General features: G+C 39.6%; 1 protein-coding gene across 16 annotated transcripts in view; it reads right to left on the bottom strand.

Annotated features, from left to right (window-relative positions):
* arid1b (AT-rich interaction domain 1B) overlaps window positions 1-25,994 on the bottom strand; it is a 620,676-nt gene that overhangs the window by 174,541 nt on the left and 420,141 nt on the right. For 14 of the 16 annotated variants that reach the window (XM_087991455.1, XM_087991461.1, XM_087991456.1 and 11 more), the window contains 2 exons: window positions 24,372-24,461; window positions 941-1,120 (listed from right to left, as the gene is read on the bottom strand). In XM_087991455.1, the coding sequence (XP_087847581.1) occupies window positions 941-1,120; window positions 24,372-24,461 (270 nt within the window). The remainder of the gene's footprint in view (window positions 1-940; window positions 1,121-24,371; window positions 24,462-25,994) is intronic. The other 2 variants (XM_087991465.1, XM_087991467.1) reach the window with 1 other exon arrangement.

Here is a 25,994-nt window from a genome sequence, read left to right as displayed (position 1 = left end):
ATTACCACCCCAGCCCCATAACCCAGTGTTTACTATGGCTAATCCATCTAACCTGCACATCTTTGAACTGTGGAAAGAAACCAGAGCACCTGGCGGAAACCCACGCTGACACGGGGAGAATATGCAAACTCCACACAGGTAATCGCCCAAGGTTAAAATCAAATCCGGAACACTGGCATTAAGAGGCAGCAGTACTAACCACTGTGCCACAATGCCCCCTTCTAATTTATATCCAAGATGTTAGTGTCAATGAACTAGTTACCTGTATTTTCAGGTTAATTTTACTACAAATACAAATTAATATAAATATGAGAAGTTAGCTCCTTTCTAATTATTTAGTAATGGGTTCTGTACTTTAAAAAATTCACCAAATTTTGTGCGCAAAATACTGCACACTACACACAGGACTGGCTCTATAAGAAGCATTTCCAGGCTGAATGATTTATTTAAACAAGGGCTAAACAGCATGTAAAGCTTCTATTAAAAAGTAAATACAGCAAGTATACTAGTCAACCATTAATCTGAAAAAAGGTCTCGTTCATTTGAATGCTATAAAAAGGTCACATTACCTTCCAAGTTTGATATCTTATAGATGGAAGGATTATATTTAATGAGTATAAAAATAAAGTGAATATTTAAAATGCCATGCTGCGATGATGATCAGTCACAATAATATGTGTGCTTCTCAGTTTCAGTCAGTCAGTTATGTGTCAGCATAAAATATCTTTAAGGAATACCCAAAGTTGAAGCAGATTGATTTCCTAGAGCACAACTACTTTGGTATGCGTACAAAATACCACATCTGGCAAGATGCTTTCGACTGAAATTCTCAATAGTTGAAGAGTTACCTTAAAATGTTTATTTTGTCATTATTCATAGACATTTTTATAGCAGCTTCTGTTGATTTTGACTATTTTTAATTCAAATTTATTTACATTACCTTGTGGTCCATATTGCCCGCTTTGAGGACCATAAGTGCTGCTGGAATTGCTTTGCTGGTAAGGGACTGTACCAGGTTGCACTTGCCCTCCAGGTGATGGATGCGGAGAAATCGGAGGACCAGAATGCTGAGAACCGTACTGAGATATTTGAGAGTTTCTTTGCATACCTGGTATAAAACCTATATAGAGGGAAAGATAGTGAGACAGAAAATAAGTGAGAGAAGGGACACAAACATATAGAAGAAAGAAAAAGAGAAAGCTGAGCTTAAAGGTTCATTTCCAGACATTTCATTACCTCATGCGAAGCAATGCTGAAAATTCCTGCTTTCTATTCGTATGAGGTCCACTGAAGATGTTACCTAGTAAGGTAACGAAATGTCTGGAAATAAACCTTTCAGCTCAGTGAGCAAACCTACATCCAAAACCTCAACCTTCTCAAAACTCGCTAAGAGAAAGCTAATGATAGCAGCAAAATATAGCACTTGAAACCAAACAATAGTTCACAATATCATTTTTTAAAATTAATGTAGAGGTCTGCCATAGCCAGGTATCACAGAAGAGAGCTCTTATCATCCCTCCTTTCTATTAATTATCTGCATTACCATAGTAGGCAAGTTTAACTAAGTTACAACGGTGAAGCCAATCAAATAATACACAAACTGGTTTATTCAAATTAATTCGTGGTCAACCTGCACTGCCATTGCACTCAAAGAAAGATTATACGAAAATACTGATACTGCTAACATCATGAGTTACTTTTACATTCCTGCAGTTATTTATAAGATGTCTGACCTACTGTAACACTTCTTCCCTTATCAATATATCTGTGTAAATATATGCTTGTTAGTTTAAATTTTAGCTATTTTGATATACTCTATAGAAAAATATAGTTAAATCATACTGTACATTACAATTTTATCATGACCACACAGTGTGTACACCTTGGAAAAATACTTTTTCATAAAGATAAAATCAACTGGAACCTGAAAGTTATAAGTGGCAGGTGAATCATGTTCAACACTCAACATAACATATCCCGAGGAAGCTAAGTATTGACATTGCTCATCCACAAGATTAAGTTTCCACAGTAAAAGGTATCTTCCAATTGGATAATAGTGTTTAGCACACAGTGGTCATAGAAAATTTGCAGCCCCAGACTATTCCAGCGCATCCTCGAGCAATGGAGAGTTATTAACTTATTCTATTAACTACCCTAAATAAGCTAGGAAGAAAGTGAAACCAGATGCAGCATCAAAAAGTAATTATAAATCCTTGTAATAAGAATTACTTCTTTTATACATTAAACAACTTGGATGAAGAGACGAAATGATTAAAGGAGCAAGTTATGATTTTATTTGCTTGATTAGCCATGTACAATACAGAAATAAACACATTTGTTGGTTTGCATAATGTTGAATCATTTCCTTCTATTGGCCTTCCATTATCTATGATTAGATTAGATTAGATTACAGTGTGGAAACAGGCCCTTCGGCCCAACAAGTCCACACCAAACCGCCGAAGCGAAACCCACCCATACCCCTACATTTACCCATTTCCTAACACTACGGGCAATTTAGCATGGCCAATTCACCTGACCCTGCACATCTTTGGACTGTGGGAGGAAACCGGAGCACCCGGAGGAAACCCACGCAGACACAGGGAGAACGTGCAAACTCCACACAGTCAGTCGCCTGAGTCGGGAATTGAACCCGGGTCTCTGGCGCTGCGAGGCAGCAGTGCTAACCACTGTGCCACCGTGCCGCCCACTTTAGTGTGAAGGAAAATCAGGACGGTAAGAAAACTTTGCACGTAATGACATTTAAAGTAACCTGAAGGTCGTTTGTCTTAAGCGGAGTTAGAACTGAAAAAAATCCCCAACAATACCTACCCTGAGTTAATTATCTTCACTGGAAAAACAATGGCCTACTGGTATTATAGCTCGAATGTTAATCTAGAGAGTCAGGTCTGAATCCCGCTATGGCAGATGGTAGAATTTGAATTCAATAAAATCCTGGAATTAAGAATCTAATGATGACTGTGAAACAGCTGTTGATCATTGGGAAAAGCTCATCTGGTTCACCAATGTCCATTAGGGAAAGAAACTACCGTCCTTACTCAGTCTCATCTATATGTAATTCCAGACCCACAGCAATGTGGTTAAATAACACTGGCCTAGCCAATGTGTTAAAAAAAAGACCATAACTCTGAAGACCATATGTAAAAATTCAACTTTAAGACAAATTTACAGTTACGCAGTCAAGATATTGAGGTCAATACTGCATGGGAAGAATTTTCTCAATGGCTATCGGTGGAGGACTGTAAACTCTCAGGATAACCTTCTTGTCAATTCTTCATGTGACAGGGGTAATTGAAGGTGAGACCAGCCTGCCCAATCTTACCCCAGCTGAGGTTCTCAGTCATTGGCCAACTAGAAGGCTGATTGAAGGATGTTCGAGTGATGTAGAAAGTTTGGAAGGTAATCCGTAGAGGAAGGGAAGAAAAGAACCTCTGTTGAGGGTCTATTTTCCTTTCATGGGTTTCTCCTCCAACCATAACACACACGTGCACACAAATAAACGAAACACCCTATTTATTCATCTACAGCCAAATAACTTGTATTGGCACGTTAAATGGCTACTGAGCTGCCATAATCAATAGTACTGTGTTCCTCACTGCCTTTTCAAATGGCAGGGCTCTGAAAACATCCAGCCCATGTAATGAATTCGCCACCTTCTTACAAAGAATGCATGTAGCAAGTCCGCTTAAGACAAACGACCTCCAGGTTACTTTAAATGTCATTATGTGCAAAGTTTTCTTACCATCCTGATTTTCCTTCAGGACGGTATGTGCACAATTTTTAATTTGATAAAAACAAATAACACATACCCTTCAGGGAAAATGTATGAGCTAGATGATAAAATCTGTTAAAATCATTGTTTCCACATCTGGCTAGGTCTAGTCATTTCTGAAATATTGTTATGGATCAATAACTGGAATGTTGGAAAATGGAATCCTGCTTGTTATGTTAAACTGTTTAAAAATGGTGTTAAAAAAAGATTTGTGACTCAATGTTTTGTTTCTCCTCTTTCACATCCAAGAGTATTGGCTGAATGAAGATTAGATCATGGAGGATGATGACGAAATACTTAGATTGCATTTCTAACTTGTTTGTTCCCATCCAGCTATTACTCACACAGACTCAAGTATCTTCTACCAAACCCCAAAAATTAGCTACAAATACTTTGTTTCAAGTTAGAGAATTCAAAACCAAGGAATTAAATTTAAAGAGGTTCAAATCTTTGCCACTGTTGCTTGTTCCAGGGAAACATGTCTAATTCAAGTTGCAACAAACATCAAACCTTTACACAGAGAATTTTATGTTGTAAAATATCCTATGGTAACTAGAAAGAGTGGTATCAATAAAAATATTTTTGACACCAAGCCAGGAAAGGAAATGAGAGGTCAGATGACCAAAAGTTTGATCAAAGGGGGAGGGTTTCAGGACCATCTTAGATGTTGGAAAGACTGAGGGAGAAGTTTGTAATCAATACATTTAAAAGCACATCCAAAGGTGAAGCAATTAAAATCAGACTTGCTCAAAGATCCTGAGGCTATTGGGGAATACAGAGAGGGGAGGAACAAGGTCAGAGAAATTTGAAAGCAAGGATTAAGGTAATCAAATATAGGGATGAATGGGATTTGGAGTGAGTTACTAGTAGGGTGCTTTTGGATAAGGACTAGTTTAAGTACGGGTGAAGAAGGAAGATTGGCCTGGAGAGCACTGACTGAATCACGTCTAGAGGAAAGAAAGATATGATTAAGGGGTTCAACACAGATAAATGTGGGCAAGATCAGTCAACTTATGTTATGAACGTGAAATTTGGCAGACTTGGCATTGGTGTGAATGTGAGGTTGCAAATGCATTTCAGGTTGAATAACTTGAAGGATAATTCGAGTCTTGCCAGGGATGGTTAAGGAACATAATTTATGGTAGGAATCACACAAAGTAGCTTCAGTTTTCCTAAATTATACTTGGAGGTTTCTGCTCATTGAATATCTGATATCAGGCAGCGTGACAGAGAAAATGGAGGGACTCAAGGACGCTGCGGTGAGGTCGAGCTGAGGAAGAACATAAAAAAAGGAGCCGGCCTTTCAACCTCTCTAAGATCATGGCTGATCTGCCACTGACATCAACTCTTTCACGCCAGCTTTTCATAACCTGAAACCCCCTGATATTTTAAAAATTTATCTGCCGCCTCTTTGAAAACTTTGAGAGATTTCCAGACATTCACTATCCTCAGGAGACATTCCTTCACATCTCAGTATAAATAAGTGCCCCCTTGTTTCAAAGTCCCATACTTTGAGACTCCCATGAGCTGAGTGGCATCGGCCTACATGTGGAACATGTTTGTTTTTTGATGGTATTGTTGAGCAGTAGCATGGAGATATGGAATAGAAAAGAGCTAGGGGTTAGGTCCTTATGAGACTCCACGCAATGAAGTGGGAACAGGTAAAGAAGTCACAGCAACTTGATTCCCTGGGTATGCTTTAATGAGTAAGAATGGAACCAAGCTAAAACAGCTCCACTCTTCTGGATGATGGAGGTGAATTTTGCAGTCAGCTGTCTCAAAGGTTGCCAATTGGACATGAAGGGTGTGAGAAAATAGTCTATCATGGTTGCAGTTGCAAGGAATGGCATTTTCACCTTTGACAAGGGCTCATTTAAACTGCTGCCAGGCTAGAACATTGATTGGAAGGATTCAGTCACAGGATTATAGAAAAGATGGGCACACATACAAGGACTTTGACGGGTGGGCACGGTTAGTGGTCAGTACCTGGGAGAATGAACTGTTAACATATTCAGCTATCATGTGGTTCAAGAACAAAGATAAGTGGTTCACAGTATTTTCAGAATAGAAGTGAGCAGGAAGGGCATGGGTCTCATGAACGAGGCAAAATTGGAGACAGATTGCAGAAGGAATATAATCTAGAGAACATGCAAAGTCAGAGTAAGGCCAGTGGGGAACATTCGGAAAAGTTGGCTTAAATGGGCTGTGAGAAGTGCAATGATCAATATCGAGGAAGTGGAAAATTTAAAAGCATTGTCGGATTCATAGAAAGATAGAACATTACAATGGAGTACAGGCTCCTCGGCCCTCAATGTTGCTCTGACCTGTGAAACCAATCTGAAGCCTATCTACCCTACATTATTTCATTTTCATCCAAATGTTAATCCAATGACAATTTAAATGCCCTTAAAGCTGGCGAGTCTACTACTGTTGCAGGCAGGGCGTTCCACATCCTTACTACTCTCTGAGAGAAACTACCTCTGACATTGGTCCTATATCTATCACCCCTCAATTTAAAGCTATGTCTCCTCGTGCTCGCCATCATTATCCAAGGAAAAAGGCTCTCACTGTCCACCCTATCTAACCCTCTGATTATCTTATATGTCTCAATTAAGTCACCTCTCAACCTTCTTCTCTAATGAAAACAGCCTCAAGTCATACAGTCAAACAGTCAGAGATGTACAGCAAGGAAACAGACCCTTCGGTTCAACTCGTCCATGCAGACCAGATATCTCATCTAGTCCCACCTGCCAGACCTACAAGTTCCTACAAATCCTTCTTATTCATATACCCATCCAGATGCCTTTCAAATGTTGTAACTATTTAGCCTCCACCACATCCTCTGGCAGCTCATTCCATACACATACCAACTTGAGTGTGAAAACGTTGCCCCTTAGGTCTCTTTTATATCTTTCCCCTCTCACCCTAAACCTATGCCCTGTAGTCCTGGACTCCCACATTCCAGGGAAAAGACCTCATCTATTTATCCAACCCATGCCCCTCATAGAGGTTTATAAAATCATAAGGTCACCCCTCAGCCTCTGTTCCTCCAGGGAAAACAGCCCCAGCCTATTCAACTTCTCCCTATAGCTCAAATCCTCCAACCCTGGCAACATCCTTGTAAATCTTTTCTGAACCCTTTCAAGTTTCACAACAACTTTCCGATAGGAAGGAGACCAGAATTAAGTGCAATATTCCAACAGTGGCCTAACCAATGTCCTGTACAGCCGCAACATGACCACTCAACTCCTGTACTCAATACTCTGACCAGTAAAGAAAAGCATACCAAACGCCTTCTTCACTATCCTATCTACCTGCAACTCTACTTTCAAGGAGCTATGAACCTGCACTCCAAGGTCTCTTTGTTCAGCATCACTCCCTAGGACCTTACCATGACAATTCCCAAAATGCAGCACCTCACATTTATTTAAATTAAACTCCATCTGCCACTTCTCAGCCCATTGGCCCCATCTGGTCAAGATCCTGTTGTAATCTGAGGTAACCTTCTTCGCTATCTACTACACCTCCAATTTTGGTGTCATCTGCAATTTACTAACTATACCTCTTATGCTCACATCCAAATCATTTATATAAATGATAAAAAGTAGTGGATCCAGCACTGATCCTTGTGGAACTCCACTGGTCACAGGCCTCCAGTCTGAAAAACAACCCTCCACCACTTCCAGTTTTGAGCCAGTTCTGTATCCAAATGGCTAGTTCTCCCTGTATTCCATGAGATCTAACCTTGCTAATCACACTCCCATGGGGAACCTTGTCAAACACCTTACTGAACTCCATATAGATCACATCTACCGCTCTACCCTCATCAATTCTCTTTGTTACTTCTTCAAAAAAAACTCAATCAAGTTTGTGAGACATGATTTCCCACGCACAAAGCCATGTTGGCAATCCCTGATCAGTCCTTGCCTTTCCAAATACATCCTGTCCCTCAGGATTCCCTCCAACAACTTGCCCACCAGTCTCTAGTTCCCTGGCTTGTCCTTACCACTTTTCTTAAACAGTGGCACCATGTTAGCCAATCTCCAGTCTTCCGGCACCTCACCTGTGACTATCGATGATACAAATATCTCAGCCAGATGCCCCGCAATCACTTCTCTAGCTTCCCATAGAGTTCTAGGGTACACCTGATCAGGTCCTGGGGATTTAACCCACTTTTATGCATTTCATGACATCCAGCACTTCCTCTCTGTAATATGGACATTTATTAAGATGTCACCATCTATTACCCTACATTCTCTCTCTCCCATGTCCTTTTCCACAGTAAATACTGATGCAAGATACTCGTGTACCTAGTTACCCTTTTGTCCTTAATGTATTTGTAAAATCCTTTGGATTCTCCTTAACTCTATTTGCCAAAGCTATCTCATGTCCCCTTTTTGCCCTCCTAATTTCTCTCTTAAGTATACTCCTATTGCCTTTATACTCTTCGAAGGATTCGCTTGATCTATCCTGTCTATACTTGACATATGCTTCCTTCTTTTTCATAAACAAACCCTCAGTTTCTTCAGTCATCCAGCATTCCCTGTACTTACCAGCTTTTCCTTTCACTCTAACAGGAACATACTGTTTCTGCACTCTCGTTATCTCATTTCTGAAGGCTTCCCATTTTAGAACTTCAACTTTTAGATCTGGTCTATCCTTTTCCATCACTATTTTAAAACTAATGGAATTATGGTCGCTGGCCGCAAAGTGCTCCCCCACTGACACCTCAGTCACCTGTTCTGCCTTATTTCCCAAGAGTAGGTCATGTTGTGCACCTTCTCTAGTAGGTACATCCACATACTGATGCAGAAATGTTTCTTGTACACACTTAAGTTCCTCTCCATCTAAACCCTTAACACTATAGCAGTCCCAGTCTATGTTTGGAAAGTTAAAATCCCCTCCCATAACCACCCTATTATTCTTACAGATAACTGAGATCGCCTTACAAATTTGTTTCTCAATTTCCCTAAGGCTATTAGGGGGGTCTATAATACAATCCAAATAAGGTGATCATCCCTTTCTTATTTCTCAGTTCCACCCAAATAACTTCCCTGCATATATTTCTGGGAATACCCTCCCTCAGTACAGCTGTAATGTTATCCCTTATCAAAAACACCATCCCCCATCTCTCTTGCCTCCCTTTCTGTGCTTCCTGTAGCATTTGTATCCTGGAACATTAAGCAAAAAATATTCATTTAGCACTTCCCGTCCCCTCTGACTCACGTACAACTTCCCACTACTATCCTTGATTGGGCCTAATCTCACTCTAGTCATTCTTTTATTCTTGAAAGCTCTAGGGTTTTCCTTGATTCTATCTGCCAACGACTTCTCATGTCCCGACTTGGCTACTCTTAGCTCTCTCTTTCGGCCTTTCCTAGCTAACACGTAACTCTGAAGTGTCCTAACTGAGCCTTCACATATCATCCTAACATAAGTTGTTTTCTTCTTCCTTTTGACAAGAGATTCAACTTCTTTAGTTAACCATGGCTCCCTTGCTCGACCACTTCTTCCCTGTCTGACGGGTGTATACTTATCAGGGATACGCAGTAGCTATTCCTTGAATAATCTCCACATTTTCATTGTGCCCATCCCCTGCAGTTTTTCTTCCCCCTAAATTTTGCCTAATTGCATCATAATTGCCCTTTCCCCAGTTAGAACTCTTGCCCTGTGGTAAATACCTATCCCTTAGTGCGTTTTGAGAAGATTTGCAGCTCAGGTTGAGGTTCTGGATATAGATTGCTTGCTGAGGTGGAAGGTTTGTTTTCTGACGTTTCGTCACCATTCTAGGTAACATCATCAGTGAGCCTCCAGATAAAGCACTGGTGGTATAGCCCGCTTTCTATGAGTTCAAATGATGCTGACAGGAAATCAATGTTGGAGGTACCTCAGCCCCTACACTTATCTCCTTGCATCCCATGTAGACAAGATTAGGAACAAAAGGGTGGATGAGCAATCTTACCACAGCATTATGATTCAAGAGATCATTCTAGCATAGGAAACAGAAGGACTGTAGTCACTACTGGGAACAAAAAATGATACTGCTCTCTGCAGCTAAAAGTATATGTCTATCAAGCAGTATTGTGTTGCCTGCTTAGTGCCATGGTTGAGGACAGCTCCTCAGGGGTAGCAAGAACCTTGGAATGGAAATTAAAAGATCCAGATCTTGTGGTAAATGTGGGCATCAATGACAAAGGTAGGACTCAGGATGTAACTTTGTTTGAGGAGCTTGAGCACCCAGGGACTTCAGTAAAAAGCAAAGAAAGGTATTAAAGTTGAGGTTATTACTTGAACCATCAGCAAAGTGGCATAGGGTAAATACAATCTGAAAGTTGAATGTTTGGCTTAAAGACTGGGTGAAAGAAATGAATTTCAACTCATGGGACACTGACATCAGTACTGTAGAAAGAAAAAGATGGTTGCAATGAGACCACCTTCACCTGAACAATATTGGGATTAAAGTTATGCTTATGAAATAACGAGGGCTATACAAAGAACTTTGAATGAAATTGTGGGTATGGGAAGTAAAGTGCATTAAAAATTGTAGTGGAGGTACTAATATGGGTAATGATAACCAGAAGGTAACAGGAAAGGACAGAGCATGCAAACATAATAACAGCGATACCTGTAAATAGGGTACTAGTTGGGAAAAATAGTCAAACCACATTTAAATGCTCTCTGTCTGAGCAGCATTTGAAACAAAATAGATTAATTGATGGCACAAATAGAAACAAACAGGCATAATGGGTGGCATGGTGGCTCAGTGGGTAGTACTGCTGCCTCTCAGCGCCAGGGACTATGGTTCGATTCTAGCCTTGGGCTGCTCCAGTTTCCTCCCACACTCCAAAGAATGTGCAGCTTAGGTGAATTGGCCATGCTAAATTGCCTATTATGTTCAGGGATGTGTAGACTAGGTGCATTAGTCAGGGGAAATGTAGAGTAATAGGGGAGGGGAATGGGTCTGGGTAGGATACTCTTCGGAGGGTCGGTGTGGACTTGCTGGGCCAAATGGCGTGTTTCCACACTGTAGGGATTCTACGATATTCTGACAGAGACGTGGTTTGATGCTGACCAAAGCTTGGAACTGAATATTCAGGAGTATTTGAAATTTCAGAAGGAAAAGCAAAAAGATGGAGGAAATGGGTAGCTTTGTTCGTAAAGAATAATATAAATATAATTCTGAAGAATGATTTTGGCCTACGTCAAGATATAAATCAGTTTGGCTGAAGACAAGAAAAATAGCAAGAGAATAAAGTTAATGGTGGCACTCTGTCAGTACATTCTTGGACAAAGCATAAATCAAGAAATAATGGGGGCTTATAAGAAAGATGGACAACAGTTCTTGGATTTTTTAGTTTCCTGTAGATTAAACAAATCAAATTCATAATGGTAACCTTGAGAATGAGCATATAGAATATTTCAGGGCTGTTTCTTACTAAAATTCATAGAACCAATCAGAAAATGGGCTATTATATATCTGCTAATTTGTAATGGTGCAAGGTTAACTAACATGTTCATAGCAAAGGACTCTCAAGGCAAAAATGATCACAACATGAAGGGATTTCAAATTCAGTTTGAGAGTGAGAAACATGGAACTCAAACAAGCATCCTAATTAAATGCAATTACAAAGGTATGAAGACAGAGTTGGACTGAGGAAGTAAAATGGTAGATAAGCAGAGGAAAACATTGTGTAGCTCGCAACAAAATTATGTCTTTGAACAATTCTATGATCTCTTCCTGAGGAAGTTGAGTATCCTATCAATTTGAAAGATAAGGCATGCTAACATTATGATAAGACTTAAGGTCGAAAACATTTTAGAAACCAGCAGAACATGAATTCTAAAAACATTACAATTTTGGGACTTTACAAAATAGTTATGTTGTAAAATGCCTCCTTCATATTGAGAGACTCAATTTCCTGATGGGGAATGATTTGGAGTTGCCGGTGTTGGACTGGGATGCACAAAGTTAAAAATCGCACAACACCAGGTTATAGTCCAACAGGTTTAATTGGAAGCACTAGCTTTTGGAGCGCCGCTCCTTCAACACAACCTCCTGATGAAGGAGCAGTGCTCCGAAAGCTAGTGCTTCCAATTAAACTGTTGGAGTATAATCTGGTGATGTGTGATTTTTAACTCTGATGGGGAATGGCAGCCATACTGAACCTCTATTCGGAGACAGGACAACCAAATTATGTGGGCCTAAGAAACCAACCCAATCTAAACCTCCTGAAAATTAAGTGACAATTTTCACACTTTGACAGTGACGAGACGCTGCATTCATGTAATACAGAATAGTGACCTATGTATTTCCAAACCATTGACTTATATTTTGTGGCCATGTTGAAATTGCCAATGTTGGAGTTAAGGCTTGTCAATGTAGATAGTCCTTCAGCAACCAACTTGAAATAACAAGACACTACTTTCCCAACTGTCAAGAGATGGCTTTATAAATACTCAAATCGTGCTTTGATAAAGGGGTAGCATAGAAACATAGAATCATAGAAAATAGGTGCAGGAGTAGGTCATTTGGGGCTTCAAGGCTGTACACCATTCAATATGATCATGGCTCATCATTCAATCTCAATATCCTATTCCTGCCTTCTCCCCACACCCCTTGATTCCTTTAGCCGCAAAAGGCCATGTCCAGCTCTCTCTTGAATACATCTAAAGGACAGGCCCAATAGCTTCCTGCGGGAAAGAATTCCACAGGTTCACAACTCTCAGTGAAGAAGTTCTTCCTCATCTCAGTCCTGAATGGCTTGCCCCTTGCTCTTAGACTGTGACCCCTTGTTGTTTATCCACATTTAATTGCATTCGCCAAGTATTTGGTCAATTAGCCAGTCTGTCCAAGTCACCCTGCAGCCTCTTAAAATTCTCCTCACAGCACATACTGCCACCCAGCTGAGTGTCATCTGCAAATTTGGAGATACGGTATTTAATTCCTTTATCCAAATCGTTAATGTATATTATGAACAGCTGAGGTCCCAGCACGGAACCCTTTAGCACCCCACTCATCACTGCCTGCCACTCTGGAAAGGACCTGTTTATTCCATGCTGTTTCCTGTCTGCAAACTAGTTCTTTATCCATGTCAATACATTACCTCTGATACCATGAGCTTTAATTTTCCTTACTAATCTCTTGTGTGGAACTTTATCAAAAACCTTTCGAAAGTCCAGATACATAACTATTGATTCACCATTGTTTCCTCTACTGGTCACATGCTCAAAAAGTTTCCAGAGGATTTGTCAAACATGATTTCCCTTTAGTGAATCCCAAGCTGACTAGGACCAATTCTGTTGCTGCTTTCCAAATGCTCAGTTATTACATCCTTAATGATTGAGTTCAGCATTTTCCCCACCGTCAATGTCAGGTTAACCGGCCTATAATTCCTCATTTTTTCTCTCTCCCCTTTTTAAAAAAAAAGTGGGGTTATATTAGCCATCCTCCAGTCCATTGGAACTCTTCCAGAGTCTACAAAATGCTGGAAAATGATCACCATTGCATCTGCTATTTTTAGGGCCACTTCCTTAAGTACTCTGGGATGCAGAGCATTAGGCCCTTGGAATTTATCGATTTTAATCCTATCAATATTCCCAATACCATTTACTGACTAATAAGGATTTCCTTCAGTTACTCCTTTGTGCTTTACCCTCTGTCCTCTGGCATTTCCTGAAGATTATGAGTGGAGAGAAGTCCAAAGTGTTTGTTTAGCTGGGCTGCTATCTCTTCTTTATTCATTATGAATTCACCTGATCCTAACTGCAAGGGACCTACATTTGTCTTCACCAGTCTTCTTCTCTTCATATACCTGTAGACAAAGTTACAAATCACACAACACCAACAGGTATATTTGGAGGCACTAGCTTTCAAAGTGCTGCTTTTCATCAAAAGCTTCAATCACCTGTCCCACCAAATAAACCTTTGGACTATAACCTGGTGTTGTGTGATTTTTAAAAAAACTTTGTCCACCCCAGTTCAACACCGGCACCTCAATATCTGTAGAAGCTTTTGCAGTCAGTTTTTATGTTTTCCACAAGCTTACTTTCATATTCTGTTTTCTCTTTCCAAATTAAACATTTTACTGTCCTCTGCTGAATTTTAAATTTCTCCCTGTCCTCAGGTTTACTGCTTTCTCTAGCCAATTTATATGCGTTCCCTTTGGTTTTAATACTATTCCTGATTTCCCTTGTTACCCATGGTTGAGTCACCATCCCTGTTTTACTCTTATGCCAGTCAGAGATGTACAATTGCTGAAATTCATCCATGTGTTTTTTTAAATGTCTGCCATTGCCTATCCACCATCAACCCCTTAACTACCCTTGCCCAATTTATCCAAGCCAATCTATGCCTTATACCAAAGTTAGATTTAAGTTCAGGGCCCTAGTTTCAGATTTAATTGTGTCACTCTCCATCTTAATGAAGAATTCTACCATAATGTGGTCACTGTTCCTCAAAGGCTCTCACACACAAGCCAATACTAGGTTGGCTTGCTCTCTCGTTGGTTCTTCGGCATTTTGGTTGAGGAAACCAACCCTCATACATTCCAGGAAATCCTCCTCCATTGCATTGCTACCAGTTTGGTTAGTCCAATCAACATGTAGATTGAAGTCACCTATACTAACTGCTGTACACTTACTGCATGCACCTCTAATTTCCAGGGTGATACAGTCCCCAACATCACAACTCCTGTTTGGTGGTCTGTATAAAACTCCCAATGTCTTTTTCCCTTTGGTGCTCCGCAGCCCCACCCATATTGATTCCACATTGCCCAGGCTAATGACCTCACTTACTATTGTCTTAATCTCCTCCTTAACCAGCAATCCTACCTGCACCTCCCTTTCCTTTTTGTCTGTCTTTCCTGAAAATTTAATAACCTTGGACGTTGAGCTCCCATCCGTGGTCACCCTGGAGCCAGGTCTCTGCGATCCCAATTACATCATATCCATTAATAACTGTTCATGCAGTTAATTCATCCACCTTACTACAAATGCTCTTCGCATCGAGACACAGAGTCAAATAAGATGGTGAAACAATTTCTTCAATGATTAACTCTACTAAGAATAATAATGGTAATTTTCAATTTCAATGAACTGTGAGTTAGATCAATGTCAATATCAATGTCATGATGTGGGAGGTGCCAGTGTTAGACTGCGGAGGACAAAGTCAAAAGTCACACGACACCAGGTTGTCGTCCAACAGGTTTGTTTGAAATCACAAGCATTTAGAGCGCTGCCCCTTTGTTAGGCACTTCACCTGATGAAGGGGTAGTGCTTAGAAAGCTTGTGATTTCAAACAAACCTGTTGGACTATAACCCGGTGTCATTTGACTTTTGATTAGATTCTCTACAGTGTGAAAACAGGTCCTTTGGCCCAGCAAGTCCACACCAACCCTCCGAAGAGTAACCCACCCAGATTCATTTCCCTCTGGCTAATGCACCTAACACAATGGGCAATTTAGCATGACCAATTCACCTGACCTGCACATCTTTGGAATGTGGGAGGAAACTGGAGCAGCTGGAGTAAGTCCATGCAGACACAGGGAGAATGTGCAAACTCCACACAGACAGTCGCCCGTGACAGGAATCAAACCCGGGTCCCTGGTGCTATGAGGCAACAGTGTTAATCACTGAGCCACTGTGCTGCTCCAACAATGTCAATGTCATTTTTGTTAATTTCAGTCACTGTGACCAATTTCAGCAGCACTTCATTCGAAAGATGGATCTGGTTAAAGAAAAATCATATTCATGATAACCTTGTTAGATAATCATCTCCCCACTGATGTGAAATGAGATATCCTATCCCTGACCCTACTTTAAACAAAGCCCAATTCTGAAGAGACCCAGGATAGTGGTGTTAGCTGTACAATAAGGTTATAGATCTCTGTACATTCAAGATATAACAAAGTAGAATTTAGTTTGGAAAAAAAATCTCTTCATCATATATTTCAAACTTTTCAATTGCCTTTCACTGTTCTACTACCTTCCCCGAACTCCCCATTACCCAACTTGGCACTATTTAGCTGAAAATTCCTTGAGGGGAAATTTACAACTACCTATTTGTTTTGATTATAACAGAGCAAAGCCAAGGCAAACAATTATTTCCTCATATAGTAACAGTCACTTCTCTTCAAAAACATATATTTGAATATAAAGTGCTTAGGAATTTTCTGAAAACGTGGTAAAGTTTGCTTCAATGGTACACAGACCTTTGTAGTCGCTGGCATCAGAACAGTTATAGGGAAAAAGCTCTATATTTATATTGTACTACTGAAACTGACATCCCAAACTTGAGTATTACAGAGTTTTATTCTTTTATTTAATTTTACTGTACGGTAAGGTGATGGCAGCACTATTTTTATGGATGCAACTTTGAAATTAATTTACTAAACACTGCAAAAAACATGATACTGCCAGCAGCGTTTTGGGATAGTCTCCCTTGTTTGCTTCAGTTTTGGAATTAACTAAAGTTACGACTGCATTGTCCTCTCCAACATGTATACCTACTTCCAACTCTAATATAGTGCACTTCCACAACTGTCTCAAACCAACCAACGCTGAAGTCCTCATCCCTGCATTACATCATGTTCTTTATCCTCTATAAACCAAACACAAACCAGCGTCTACATTCCAATGCATCAAGTCCAAATAATCCATTATTCCATGTCTGGTGACCTGCATTGCTCTAGCAACACCTTGTTTGAAAATTCTTATTAATATGTCTCTGTAACCTTCCCTAGTCCTACTGTCTCCAATTTTAGCCTGATGACCATTCTTTATTATAGCCAGTAGCCTTTAGCTGCCTAGGTCCTGTGCTCTTGAAATGTCTCCCTACCCTCCTCATTGTCTGTTTCTTCTCCTTTAAAGGACTCCATGAAGCATAACACTTTGACCAAAATTTTGGTTACTTGTTCTGATATACAACTCGGTGTCAACATTTGTCTGATAAAATGCCAGTGGGATATTAATGAAAGTTATCAGTTTTTGACTATTTAATATCAACATCAGTTGGAGGGTTGGATTGCTTGTTTAAACTGCTACTCTGCTTTATCTGGCTGACCATCAGCAAAACTTGCAGCATTTATACTGTGCTGAAGATCCTTTAAATTGGCATCATTGCATTCTAGTCACTCAAGTCAATTATACACACTGACCTTGGTCAGATGGATATAGGTCATTTTTCAATTTTGTGAATGAGTAAAATGATCAAATGAAATTTTAATTCAGATGAGGTGGTGGTCCTCCAGCCTGCCTTCACATATGCACGGTTATGCAATTTCAACTCGCCTTTAGCATTTCTACTTTATTGTAATTTGAACAGGGACAAAAGAAACACATAAAACTGAATTAATGAAAATATAATGGTAGAAGAAAGCAGTAGGTTATGGTTTAATAAATTAAGACTTTGGACAGGAATCTCAACCCCCTGAAATGGATAAGTGTTGATGGAATTTCACTTTTTTCTAAATGTTAGGGAATTCATGAATGATCTTCACTTTTTTCTGCTTTGAACCAGTTTTTATCTCTTAAGGGATAGTAGGAAAGAAAAGAACATTGGATCATTAGCCAAGTAAATAGCTCTTTTTGGTAAGCAATAACAACTAAGAAACAGTAAAGGTCAGTATAATTCAGTTCCTGCACGTTATCCTTCCAAGATCTGACAAATTCTCAAAGATATTTACTTAGAAGCCAAATTTTGGGCATTCATTTATTTAATCTTGTCAAAGTCATAGAAATTTACAGTAAAGACCCTTCGGCCCATCATGTCTGCACCATTCAAAAATGAACACCTAACTATTCTAATCCCATTTTCTAGCATTTGGCCCATAAACATGTATGCCTTGACAGTGCACTTGCACATCTGAATACTACTTAAATGTTATATGGGTATCTGGTCTGTACCACACTTACAGGCAGTGAGTTCCAGGTTCCCACTACCTTCTGGGGGAAAGTGTTTTTCATTACATCCTTTCTGAACCTTCCACCCTTTGTCTTAAATCTGTGCCAATGGTCAAGGGGAAAAGTTCTTTTGTCTACCCTACATGTGCCCTGCAATTTTACACATCCCAATCATGCCTCTGCTCAATCTTCTCTGCTCTAAGAGAAACAACTCCAGTCTGTTGAATCTCTCTTTGTGACTGAAACTCTCCAGCCCAGGCAACAATCAGGTAAATCTACTCTGTACCCTTTCTAGTACGTCTTGAATTTATTTATTTTTAATTTTCATTTCAAACTCTCCATACTGAGTGTGCTTACTTTAAGCATAAACAATTGACAGAAGCATCTGTTGCATCTCCAAAATGGCAAAACGAATTATACTTTAAATTAAATGCTTAAACCATTAACATTAAATAGAATAAGTTAATCCATTTGTAGCAGTGTAGTGAGTGGAAGCAGAAAAGTCTAGATTTAATGAAATTTAAGATCATAATTTCTGATAAATAGTTTGGACACTTGATGCCCCCAACATTTTCCATATAAGCATACAATTTATGAAATGGGGAACAGACTGAAGGGGGAACATAGAATTACATTTTATGAAAAAGAGTGGACCAGGTCAATACATTTTTTGTTGAAGATATTTTTAGATTTTCAGAGACATTTTACTAATTTTCATCAATTTCTTTATTACATGATGCAGACATTGAGTAATGTTACCATCTGTATTTGTGTTCACATATGCAGTCTCCAGACTCAGACATTATCAATATCCTAAATATTCATCACCCATCCATTAAACTTAAACTCACAACACAATATATGAACTGGCACAAGACGACAGGCATAAGTTCGCAAAAGCTGTTTTCTCCTCAAAATAACTGACACACACTTCTCGAATCAGAAAGCCACTATCGTAAATACACTTTGAGGACTGGTGAGGTCACAGCTACTGTAATTTCACTGTACGTGCTAAACTCTGGAGGATTTTAACCAGGTCACAGTTTTTTCCTTCCCCCAGTTATTCGAGCTGTTTTCACTGCATTTCTAATTGAAATTTCAGATCTAAATTTAGCAATTTATCTAGCATCAATTGCGTTTGCATTAAAAGCTTGACTGCCTTTTACTTACAAGTGTTTCTTGATTTCACTGCTGAAAGATCTGGTACCACTGTTAAGATCATCTTCCCTAAACTGAGACTTCCCAGCATTAATTATTGAATTATGCTTTTTTCATTATAACAATGGCTACACTTGCCAAGTAATTAACTGAGTATAAAGAACTTTGGAATATACTATGGCCATAGAAAGAATTTTGGATATGCATGCTGCTTATTACTGTGTGGGATATTAGTATGTGCAAAATGGTTGCCATGTTTAACTCGAAAACAAATTATGCATCTTAAGTAATTCACAGAATGGAAAACATTGAAATGTGATAACACATAAGTGTAAACCATTTGAAATAAAACAGTTTAGTCTTAAATTATCCAATTTACCTTGTGTTCGTTACAATAGCAGCCATTACCCACTTTTTCCAAAAGGTATCTCCTGAACTTAAGCAGCCTTAGACTAGAAACTCCGTATGCATTTACAAGAAATCCATTATCTTGACGGCTTCAAAATTTCCAGGATGCCAGTTAGCTGAGTATTCCTTATGGACAGACTTAAAGTTGTTCTGTACACTTTCACAGTTTCTGTCCACCGCACCACACCCATACTTTAATAGGCCTCGCTTAGAGTCATGGAGCTGTCCAGCACGGAAACAACCCTTCGGTCCAACGTGCCCATGCTGACCAGATATCCTAAATTATATCTCATCCCATTCGCCAGCACCCAGCCCACATCACTCTAAACCCTTTCTATTCACATATCCATCCTGACACCTTTTAAATGTTGTAATTGTACTAGCCTCCATCACTTTCTATGGCAGCTTATTCCATATACATACCAACCTCTGCATGAAAAAGGCGCCCTTCAGGTCCCTTTTAAATCTTTCCCCTCTCACCTTAAACCTATGCCCTCTAGTTTTAGATGTCCCCACCCCCAGGAAGAGAGTTTGGTTATTTACCCTATCCACACCCCTTATGATTTTATAAACCTCTGTAAGATCACCCCTCAGCATCCGATGCTAGAGGGAAAATATCCCCAGCCTATTTAGCCTCTCTCCATAGTTCAAACCCTCCAACCCGAACAACACTCTTGTAAATCTTTTCTGAACCCTTTCAAGTTTCACAACATCCTTCCTCCAGGAGGGAGACCAGAACTGAATGCAGTATTCCAAAAGTTCCCTAATCAATGTCCTGTACGGCCACAACATGACCTCCCAACTCCTGTACTCAATATATTGACCAATAAATCCTCTGGCCTGGCACTCACTCACCACTCACTTCCTCCCCAAATTCATCCCCCTCCTCTGTTATCCCTTAGCCTAGATCTCCATAGGCCTAGCAGATATAGTGATCACTGCCACTTGTCTTCCCATAGGTTGCTACCCCCTCAATCACAGGCTGCTGTTTTCCCTTGCTTTTTTTTCTGATCAGGACAACTGCATCTCTATGAAATATTACTAAATCACTCACAAGCACTCTACAGTTACTATAATGCGTTTCCATTCACTCATTCATAAAACTGCATTTTTTGTAGTACATTTTACTCTTCTAAGATAAACTAAATTAAATATGCCTTCCAACCCATTACTGTTTCTTTATACCCCATGCTGGAAACAGTTTAGACCTGTTTCTGTATCAAAGGCTACCCCTGAATAAATGTTAATACTGTAACCTACTCAGAACAATGCCAGCACACATCATCATGTCTCCATATCTCACTCCAAACTATGAAAAGATTAACCGTCTCTCGGGACCTGGATCGCAGAACATTAAACAGTTTCCTCCACTAGTATGTACTTTTAAAACACACATTAAAAAGTATCAAAACAGCATTTCCATGAAACTGCATGAATGTAAGGCTAAGAACTGTCAAAACCGACAATAATAAATGAAATCTCACAACCCAGCGGCAGATCAGATTAATATCCTCCATACCTTTCTCATTATTTAGAACATAAAGGTGTAGTATTTTTATTAACATTACTAACTTTGAAGATAAAAGGACTAACATCTTTTACTTATGCAAACTCAGACCAGACAGACATTCTAATCCCATCAGGAGTAACAGCCAGCATTTAGCAAGTGCTTAACTATCTCCTGCTTTCCCAGGACAGATATCACGCAAATGTGTGGACAATAGATACAACTATGTAACACCGTAGTGCTAAAATTTAAATGTCTGTAACAACTATGTACAAAAGAGGCCACTGTAAAACTGTACTTTGGATTCCCTCGCCATCTCAAACTGTGTACTAGGATGCTCAATAAAGAGGCTACTTTCTCCACTCGCCGATCTTGGTTGTTATTGAACACGATCCCTTAATCTCACAAGTGAACCTATCAGCAATGAGAACAGAACTGCAATAGCCTGTGATTGGAAAAGGAATGCCCCACTGATTCAGTTATTTCCACATGCAGGGGTGACATTCCTCAGACTGACCACCTGCAATTTTGTCAGGCACATTGGGGCTTCTGGAAACAAGTTCAACCCTTACCCTTATGCATTGCAAATACTGGTGGTGGAAACAGATTTGATAATAACTTGTAAAAGGACATTGGGTAAATATTTCAAGGCAGGAACGTCATAGAGTCATACAGCACAGAATCAGATCTTTTGGTCCAACCAGTCCACGCCAAACATAATCCCAAAATAAACTTGTCCCACCTGCCTGCTCCTGGCCCATATCCTTCCAAACCTTTCCTATTCACATACTTATCCAAATATCTTTTAAATGTCGTAACTGCACCCACATCCACCACCTCCTCAGAAGCCCACTCCACATACAAATCACCTGCTGTGTAAAACATCAGACCCTTATGTCTTTTTTAAAATCTCCTTCCTCTCATCTTAAAAATGTGCCCGCTAGTCATGAAATCCCCCTCCTAGGGAAAACTCTTATCTATACCTTTCTTTATATTTCATACTTCTGTAACGTTGCCCCTCAACCTCCTACACCCCAGTGAAAAAAGACCCAGCCTTTCTTTATAACTCAAACGTTCTGTACCTGGCAAGATTCTGATAAATTTCTTCTGAACCCTTTTCAGCTTAATAATATCCTTCCTATAACTGTACAACCAGAACTGGACACAGTATTCCAGAAAAGGCCTCACCAATGTAGGCAAACGAAATCCCCAGGTCCCCCCATTCCAGAACATCACCAAATATACAAGCCCTGCCCTGGCTAGCTGCATCAAAATGCAACACTTAGCATCCAACCAGATCGAACTCCATCTGCCACGTTTTAGCTCTTCTAAACAGTAGAGGTTGTGGGCTTGAAAGATGTTTCCTGAGGATCTTTGCTGAATTCCTGCAGTGCATCCCACTGATAACGCATACTGCCGCTACTGAGCGCAGGCGGTGGACAGAATGGATGCCCATGGATTTATTTATTTATTCATTCATTTTGTGAAATGTGAGTGTCGCTACCTGGCCAGTATTTATTACCCATTGCTAGTTGCTCTTGAGAAGGCGGTGGCAGGCTGCCATCTTGAACGGCAGCAGCCCACCTGCTGTGGGTTGTGAATTCCAGGCTTTTCACCCAACAACAGTAAAGTAATGGGGATATATTTCCAAGTCAGAATGGTTAGTGATTTGGAGATGAACTTGAAAGTGGTGATGTTCCCACATATCTACTGCCTTTACCTTTCCAGATGAAAGCTGGTGTGTGTTTGAAAGGCATTATCTCAGGATCTATGGTGAATTTCTGTAGTGCATCTTGTAGGTAGTAACACTGTTGCTCCTGAGGTGGTGGAGGGAACGGATTTTGATGGATGTAGTACCAATCAAGCAGGCTGCTTCGCCCTGAATGGTGTCAAGCTTCTTGAGTGTTGTTGGGGCTGCACTTGTCCGCGCAAGTGGGGGATATTCCATCACACCCTGACCTGTGCACTGCAGATGGTGGACAGGCCCAGGGAGCCAGGTGATGTGTTACTCGCTGAGCATTCCTAGTGTCTGACCTGCTCACCACAGCCACTGTGCCCATGTATTGAGTCCCCGGTCAACCACTACCCCCAGTATGCCGACAGTGGAGCATTCAGCAATTGCAAAACTACTGAATGCCAAGGAGGGGCAGCCAGGCTGTTTCCCACCAGTAACAGTCACAGCCCTGCAACTGTGTGATGCGAATGCCACTTGCCACCTTTCAGCCCAAGCCCAGAGAGTGGGGAATGATTAATGCTATGGGACTAAATCAACAGCTTTTACAAAAAGCAAGCTGGGCACAATGTACTCAATATGCTCCTTCTATACTTAAAGATTGTACAATTGCTGTTAGGCCACTTTTGGAACATTGTGTGCAATTCTGATCTCCATCCTACAGAAAGGATGTTGTGAAACTTGAAAGAGTTCAGAGAAGATTTGCAAGGGTGTTGCCAGGTTTGGAGGGTTTGAGCTACAGGGAAGGGCTGTTTTCCCTGGACATCATAGAGATGTATTAGGTCATGAGGAGCATGGATAGGGTAAATAGACAAGGTGTTTCCCATGGAGTGGGTAAGTCCAAAACTAGACGGTATAGGTTTAGGGTGAGAAAGGAAAGATTTAAAAGCGACCAGAGGGGCAACTTTTACACGCATAGGGTCGTGCATGTATGGAATGAGCTGCCAGAGGAAGTGGTGGCAGCTGGTACAATTACAACATTTAAAAGGCATCTGGATGGGCATATGAATAGAAAGGGCTTACAGGTATATGGACCACGCATGGGCAAGTGGGACTAGATTAACTTAAGATATTTGGTTGGCATGGATGAGTTGGACTGAAGGGTCTGTTTCCATGCTGTACATCTCTATGATTCTAAGTTAGTCAGACATATATTTCTGTGGCATAAAATGGCACAGAAAATCGGAATTTTCTCTTAATACTATACATGTGTGCATATTTACACATAGACAAGCATGCAAACCTTTTGGATTATGAACAATACCATTACTGAAGAAATTTACTAGAAAATTTGTGTTTGTATTGTTATACTTAATCTTACAAATGCAGTGAAAAATAGCTTAACTTTAAAATACATTACTTCGGATCAAAGGCTTAGAAAGCAAGTAGTTCAATTTTGACAAAATATATTTATAATCACACCATATTGCATTCCAGATGTAAATACATTAAGATATAGTAGCTGCTGCAATTCTAACAAAAAATGGTTAGTTTGTAATGGGTACACAAACTTTTAATTTATTTCATAATTTCATACATGTTCGAATTGCGGGATAATTAAGGTTAATCTGCAAATTAATTTTAAAATCAACTAAAATCTGTGATCACACTGAAAAAAACTCAATTAGTGAAACATTCTATTACAAAAGCGCTAATTTGTAAAACGTGCATGGTCTGTAAAACATGAAGCTGCTAAGTTTTAAGCTTTGACCATGAGGTATTGACTGTGCTTATTTTCAAATTAACAAAAAAAGCAGCAAATTGTTAATGGTATGGTTATTAGTGAAATGTTTAAAATTAAAAATATTGTCTTTGTTTAATTTGATCAAAAGTAGCAGCATCCGTTTAAAGTCAGAAATCATATTAAAACAACCAACCTCGATCCTGTGACATAGGTGACTGACTCATGATAGGATGAGAACTAGCATCTGATTGGCTATTGGGAGGTTGAGCTGGCATTGGAGCTCCTGCATTGTGAAGAGATACAGACAATGCAACAGCATTTTAATTTATTAAACATAGAATAAAAGAAAAGAGACAATCTATAATTTACTGATTCAAACTTGAGGAAACCGAAAATATCCATCATTTAAAAGCAAGTATACTGCAGTCTCTCTCTTTTGTTGACTACGGTGGAAAATTCATTTTATGAAGCCACAGTTTAAGAAATAAGCATTTCTTGGAAATCACCATTCAATTGCAACTTTGCATTGCTAAAAGTGATCCACGTCGTCTTCCACGGCAGAAAATTAACACTCTACTAAATCACCATAGATGAATGAAGATTGAGAGTAAAGGATGAAACACACAATACACACACAGACAGCAGGGGACAATATTACTTTGGAATAAAAAAAAAACAAATTTTAAAATTTTCAGTTAACAATAAATTTGGAAAGAGTGGGAAAGTAGAAACTAGGAAATGTTAACAAACTTGTAGAATGGACATTTACAACTGGCAAATGAATTTCAACACAGATACATGCGAAGCAAGAAAAATAAGGAAGTTGCATATGAAGAGTCAAAGTGGGGTAGAAGAGCAAAGGGTTCTGGGAGTGAAATTACTTAATTTATGTAGCAACGCAGTTTGACAAGATCATAAAAAGCAAACAAAGCACGAGGGTTTATATCTAGATGGACAGAATTGAAAAGTAAAGAAGTGGAGTTGTACTGAACAATTGTTGGACTACATCTTGTATATAATTATGATAAATGCAGTTTAAAAAGGTGTAGAGACATTGGAAAGTTTTCAAAACATAATACAGGAGGATCCCAGACTGCAGTGTACCTATTATGAAAGAATCAATCAGGTGGTGGATCTCTTCTTTCTGAAATGTAAGGGACAACTTGAAAAGAAGTCTTAAAATTATGGAAGCTTTTCAGAGACTGGACTCAGAATATTTCCACATTGGGAAGAACAAAACCCAGAATCCATTAATTAAAGATAGACATAAAGAAATCAACTAGGGAATTCAGAAATAAAACTTCTTCACCCTGAGATTGGTAAGAATATGAAACTCAAGTGTGGTTTTTGTTACCAACAGTGAGCCAGACCAGACTGCTGCTCTCCATCTCCAGATGCTGCAGTCTGAAGCCAGGTCTTATAGGGACAGTGCTACTTCAGGCTATTCTTTAAGGCCATCTCAAGTCTTCCCCACTAAAAATCAGCAGTCTTGCATCAACTATGCTGAAATCTTGTGTATGACCTAAGTAACTGGAGCCTAGAAAACATGGCTACAAACTGCACCATCTGAGCAAGGAAAGCAGCACAGCGGGTCACTGATGGGCAACAGACTGGCAGAATTGAGAAGACAAATGCTGTGCAGAAGCACGAAGATAAGCAAAAGCATAGAGTAGCCAGTCAGTAGGTTGATTAGTTTTCATTTATATGTACAATAACAGACTACATTTATAAAGTTTGAAACATTTACTTTCTGTTGGTTTTAATTTTTTTTTGCTTTATGGCAAAGCCAACAGTGTAATAGTCAATTACAGTTGGA

The sequence above is a fragment of the Chiloscyllium plagiosum genome, unplaced genomic scaffold (genome assembly GCF_037043375.1).
Source record: "Chiloscyllium plagiosum isolate Xiang-an unplaced genomic scaffold, Cpla_swu_hap1 HiC_scaffold_10, whole genome shotgun sequence".
NCBI classification, from domain to species: Eukaryota; Metazoa; Chordata; class Chondrichthyes; order Orectolobiformes; family Hemiscylliidae; genus Chiloscyllium; species Chiloscyllium plagiosum.
The sequence above is the reverse complement of the archived record's forward strand: the minus strand, read 5'-3'. Positions and strand labels throughout refer to the sequence as shown.